Genomic DNA, 5,900 nt, shown 5'->3' with positions numbered 1-5,900 from the left:
AGAGTGTAACTGATCAGGTATGATCAATCATGGGAAAAGGAACAAGAGAGAATTTATTAGGGTCACTTGCGTTTAAGCCTTCCTTCATGTTCAGCACAGTAATTTCAACAAGTTCCTGTTGAAGACAACAGCTTAGGGGGAAAGATGGGAATCTTCTACCTCCACTGCTTCAAAAAAATCCAAAATTTTTTGTAGCGCAGCTCTGCTTCACAAAAGGTTTGTGTAAATGAATAGCAGGGCTCAGTTTCTTAGTAATTGTAGATCAGGGATACTGAGCTTACCTTTCCTTCTTATTTTCAGCCTCACAAATCCAGTCTGGGGTCTGAGTATTTGGCTGGACTTTCACCAACTCATCCCTCTTCACCAGGATAAAGAAACTGCAGGCCAAATTTTGCTCATGGAACACCTGTGCCTTCCATATGCTTGAATATGTGTAGCTATATAATAACGGCTTTTCTGGGAAAGGTACAGTAGGTTCCAGGTCCCTCTCTCTGGTATTAGATAGACACAAGCAGCAGGCCTGTTACATAAGAAGAGGTCAGGTTATACAAACCATTTTCCATTTTCAAAGAGATTCAAATTGCCTTTCCAGTTCAGCACAGGTTGCTCCCTTGGGTAGCGAGTGTAGATGGGCAAACCTGCTCTCTCCAGTCAAGCTCCTGGCAAATGTAGATAAATTTCTTATTTGGATTGTGGAGAGGTCATGGAAAATAGCCTTTTTCTTTTTTTTTTTTTTTTCCAGAAAAAGGCTGAAATTTTATTATTCACAGAAAGTCAAGACCTTTATGAAAAAGTTTTCTAGAATTTAGTAAGTTTGAAAGTTTTTATGAAGAGTAGTGTTCAAACGAGTCAGAATTCACAGAGAATGAGAGTCAATCTACAGGTTTCTAAAGATCAGATTATGGAATTATACACCAGGGTATAAATCTCTATCCCATTCCACAGAGGTTAGAAAATGCTACAGTTAAGGTTTTCTCTTCCTATTGAACTCCATCGAATTTTCTATAAGGTTGGGTTTTTTCACACTTTTTCCCATGTAGATAATTCCCTGTCACTACCTTTCATAGGGAGAAAGTACATTTTTTAGACATCAATCAGACACCTTAGCAAATGTACCACATGTCCACATTAAAAGAAAAAGAAGCCCTAGACAAGTTGACTCACTTGTCCCAATCCTGTAAACATAGAGGAATCATTAGAAGCTACTCTAGAAGTTACTGTAAACATCCAGGTTGGCCCTGGAGAGGCACGTGGGAACAAAACGGTTTGGAGAAAAAAGCAACAAGCCACCCCAATCTTCTCCCACAAAGGAACGTACCCTACCATTTTTGTTTCCCTGATGGCTTTTTAAAGAAGGAATAAGAAAAGGTTAACACTTACTCATTTATCATCTGCTGAGATGCTCTTCGCACTTGCCCCATCTCCCTGTTCTGGCTAGTGCGATTTCCTAGGCCCTGCTCCATGGCTAGACCCAAAACAGTTCAGGACAAGGAGCTAGCACTGGCCCTGCAAGAACTGTAGAAGATCATCTTTATCAAGCCCTCCTGCCCGGGGGAGGTTAGCACCTGAATGTGTAAACATCTTTAAAGAGATATTGAAAGGTCATTCAGGAGAAGAGCTACCTCCTTAGGGAGATGTAAGCAAGCCCAAGCAAATAGGTTAAAAAAGGTGTTCACAAAAACTTTTATATCCTACCTACACCAAATTACCAGTCTTACTTAAATATCCCAAAGGTCTTTCCTTTAGAGGTGCAATGGAGAGGGAAGACAGATCTGACTGAATTGGACTTGGCTGGAAAGACTGAGGTGTTCATATAGGAGACCCTCTTCATGCCTGTGTAAGTTGGAGAAAGCTGAATAGGGTAAAGTTCTACCTGAGAGTCCCATTCGTACTTTTCATAATTCCTGGACATAATCTGCTTTGATTGCTGGGAGCTGCCTAAACTCTTACACTTGATGATATTACTTCAGTCACATTTTATTCTCCTCAGACATTCTTCCCTGCAAATATGCTGGGACTAAACCTGAATCAGGAAAGGAGCATGTATCACTCTCCTGTCATCCAAAAAACACACCAAGCCTGAAGAGGAGGCAGAGACAAATGTATCACGAATTAAACAGAGTAGATATGAGTAAGTGAGAAGGAGTTGCCTCTAGGACAGTATGGCAGTGTCCAGGCAAATTCCTTTCTCTAGCTCATCGGATCTAGCATCTGATCTAAACCTATGCTTTGCTGATGCTTCCTTGCAAGAGGTATTGCAATTGAAACTCAGCACTTGGGTAATTTCTGATGGTTCTGTTCAGTCCTCCAGCAAAATTTATAGCCTTGTACAATTTTTCCTTTTGCTTTTGCTCCTGTTTATTTTCTGGTGGGAGCTTGAGAGGAGATCATTGGTCAATTTCCTTCCAAAACCCCTCTCCCAAAAGGAGTTCTGCAGAAACATGGCAAGGAATTGCAAGAAACCGAACTCCTCCTGGTCAATGAACCATATTATTTTAACAAAAAAAAAATAGAACCCATACAAATAGGGAAAACTTCTAAAATCAGCTTTCTCCACTCCTAAAAAAAAAAAGAGATGGGAGGGAAAAACAAACAGACTAAGTACTGAACATTATTTACATTGCTTGGGGGTAGGAAAACAAAAAAAGAAAATATAGGCAAGAAGAAGAAAGAAATAGGAGGAGAAAACTTCCTCTCACCCCTTTTCCTCCAGCCACATTTGGCACTGCAGAAGGAGTGGCAGAAAGGTGAGCATTTCTGTTAAGTGGTGACTGGAGTACAGGCCTTTCCCACTATTAGCTGCTTTGTTAGGAACACTTAACCAACAATATAAAAAGATTTAAAAAAGCAAAAACTGAAAACTCCAATGTAAACTGGGTATCTGTGATCTCATAGCTGTACACACTGTTCCTGGATCTACTGCCTACTCTCTGGGTCTCCCCATACTAGTGGCAAGGGAAAAGACAGAAGGATACAGCAGCAGCACCAAGATGGACAGGTTCTCAAGCCCCCGGTAAGTCAGCTTTTTATGACTGTCTCTGTAGCTGAAAATGTCCTTTCCACTGGCATCCAGTGCCCAGTGCCAAAAGGACACAGCACTCTTGCCAGCTCCTGGGAAGGCAGAAATGTCAAAGAGAGAAACAAATAAATAAAAGATTAGATAAAGACCAAAGCATTAATATCTGAGAGCAGGGCTAGATTTGTATCTGCATCCATTCCTCCATGTCACAGCAAAGCCATGACCACAGAGCCACACCATGTGTACTGCAGCACAGCTTGTGCCCATGGAGTGCTGTTTGTATCCATCGAGTGTGCAATTTTGTATCAAGGTGCTATCGAGGATCTGGTTACACAGCAAATCTTTCATCTTAGTACAGTCTGTATCAAATACAGCCTTATCCTCTGTATCAGCCCCAATCAAAATACTAGTGCAATCTATATTTGTAAAGCCGTATCTTCATTTTAAACCAGTTTATATTCATATATTCTATCAAAGGGGACCATGTCCACAGAGCAACATCCATTCTGACAAGATGGATTCTAGCCACATAGCCACTCCCTATACCAAGCCTGTCTCATCAGCCACATCCCCAGTACCAGAAGAGTTTGTATCCTCAGCCAAGACTTTATATTTTAAAAAAATTAGAAAGGATTTACAAATCCAGATCTCTCCAAGCACTTCACATGTGTTGCCTGGAGCAATGAAAATCAAAAATATGTGTCCATTGCGGAGGGGAAGAAGTCTTCATGTGTCAGTCACTGAGATTTTCCTCTTGTTTAAAAAAATAATTAAATGTTGGGAATGGAAGGTGTGTCTGCTCTGAAGTATGGGGAGCTGGAGAGAAGAATCCCTGTCATTTCATTCCTTGTCACCCCTCTCTTTGTTCAGTAGCGATGAGAACTTCACAGAAAGCATCAGTTGTTTGTTTCTCCCTCTTCCTCATCAAAAGACTGCACCCCAGAGGAGGTGACATCTGAAACTTTGCGGCTCAGTGCAGCATGTTCCATCTCCTCTCGAGGAGACAGTGATTCCAGGTCCCGGCACACTGCATCATCCTCCTCTGGAGAGGGCTTCTTGTTTAGGAGGGGAGCTTTCTCCAGCAGTGGGTTCCCTTCATCCTCATGGTGGTCCTCCATGTACATGCTGGACTCAGCCCCACCCCCACCCTGAGCAGTTTGCAGGGGCCACACATGGACCAGCCCTGTGCTCTGGATGAAGTTCTGCTCCTGCCGCTGTTGCTGCAGCTGTTGCTGCTGGAGAAGGCTGCTCTGACTCAGAATGCTTTCCTGAAGGTTTGTTTGGGACTCATCAAAATTCTGGCCTAAGTAGGAGCCAGTTGCTGGGGAAGCAATGAGGGACTGGTCACTGGTCTCCCAGGCATCAGATGAACCCAAGCAATACATTCCCTGTGAGACATAGGAATGAGGCCAGCTGTCATACTGTGTCTGGGCCATATGCTCTGCAAGTAAAGAAGGGAAACAACGTATCGTTAGACACCATTTCTAGGCCAAGCGGGCTCATTCAGATCAATAGCATGGCACAGTACTCTACAGGGTAGATAAATCCTTTAGAGGGAAGGAGGGTGAAAAGAAAAGGCAGTTCCAGGTGGAAGGCAGATTAACTTGATTATATCCACAATTGTCTGCAAGAGCTGGTAGCTTTCCAAAGTTGTGCCAAAAAAGGCAAAGCTACTGTGCCTTGGAGCCTCCCTATTAAGATTAGAATCCTTGGATAGCTCTAAAAATAAGTGATGCCTCTGCTAGATCCCAATCCCAAAAATTGAGGCTAGAGAATTAGAGAGCAACATGACAACAAGAGCAGGAAAGGAGTTTTTCAAGATTAGCAAGAGGTACTGGAGCTCACCTTGGCTCTCCATTAGCTCCTGATAGTTCTCAGAGTAGTTGCCTACTGGGTTCTCCTGATTTGAGTTTACACTCACATCCTCACCATCCATGGAGGACCAGGCCATGAGAGTTGCCTCAGAAATAGCAAATTGCTCCATCACTCCTGTGCCAAAGGAGACAGGGAAGGGAAGCAGGGATGTGTGTAAGTCTCCACTTCTCACCACCTTCTTTAACCTCATTTCTTGGTCACACTGTCCCACTCTTGTCCTATCTCAAGCAACACCCATCACCCACAGTTGGCCCTCACCCTCTCCACTTTGCATTCCATTGGCAATACTCCAACCACAGTCTCTCATCTCCTTCTGCCATCTGAACCGCCCACAGGCTCTCCTGAGTGTGTTTTTCAGGTTCCTGCACTTTGTTACTCTCAGGGATTCTGCTCTGTGACCAACCAATCCAATCCACATGCCAAAAAGTTAGCACTACCTGCAAGGAATCGGGCCTCCTTTTCACCATCACTCAGGTCTGAGTAGGCATCAGCGTCTTTGCATGCTCTCTCATGCGTGTGCTGCTGCTGCTGCTGGCTGTTACCTTTGCCCCAGCCTTGCCATTCAATCATGTGAGCCACACGGCCTTGGCCCATGGCTGTTGGCTTTGTGACATGGTCCTTCATGCTGCGAGATATCCCTAAGGGGCCAGACATTAGAAAACAAAGAGGGGCTATTACACAGCTCCAGGGTTGTCCGCCATTCTCCACTCTTTTTCTGACAAGGTTCAGGCCTAGGGTTGGGTGTCTCCCACCTTTCACTGTATCACACTCCAGGAGAGTTTCTCCATCTCTCCTTGGACTGGCTCTCAGAAGCGGAAAAAAGGGAAACCCCAGATATGAAAGACCAATTCCTTCCTTGCCTACAATCCGTTTAGGACAGAGTTGGGCATGAAGGATGAAGCCTGCAAGTTAGGAAACTAATAAACAGAAAATGGGGTTAAACCTAAGCCTGTCTGAGGGGAAACAATTGAAGATGTCTGAGCTGGGGTGCATGCTGAGAAGCCAG

At 43.9% G+C, this 5,900-nt stretch overlaps 1 protein-coding gene across 2 annotated transcripts in view; it reads right to left on the bottom strand.

Annotated features, from left to right (window-relative positions):
• Positions 1–3,608: 3,608 nt before the first annotated feature.
• FAM131B (family with sequence similarity 131, member B) overlaps positions 3,609–5,900 on the bottom strand; it is a 6,708-nt gene continuing 4,416 nt past the window's right edge. The window contains exons 4-7 of one of the 2 annotated variants that reach the window (XM_010087490.1): positions 5,332–5,532; positions 4,865–5,008; positions 4,289–4,460; positions 3,609–4,195 (exon numbers count right to left, since the gene is read on the bottom strand). In XM_010087490.1, the coding sequence (XP_010085792.1) occupies positions 3,916–4,195; positions 4,289–4,460; positions 4,865–5,008; positions 5,332–5,532 (797 nt within the window). In that variant the 3' untranslated portion in view covers positions 3,609–3,915. Of the gene's footprint in view, positions 4,461–4,864; positions 5,009–5,331; positions 5,533–5,900 lie in introns of both variants that reach the window. The other variant, XM_010087489.1, reaches the window with a different exon arrangement.

Source organism: Pterocles gutturalis, unplaced genomic scaffold, assembly GCF_000699245.1.
Source record: "Pterocles gutturalis isolate BGI_N339 unplaced genomic scaffold, ASM69924v1 scaffold14281, whole genome shotgun sequence".
Lineage (NCBI taxonomy): Eukaryota > Metazoa > Chordata > Aves > Pterocliformes > Pteroclidae > Pterocles > Pterocles gutturalis.
This window is presented reverse-complemented; position numbering and strand designations above follow the sequence as displayed.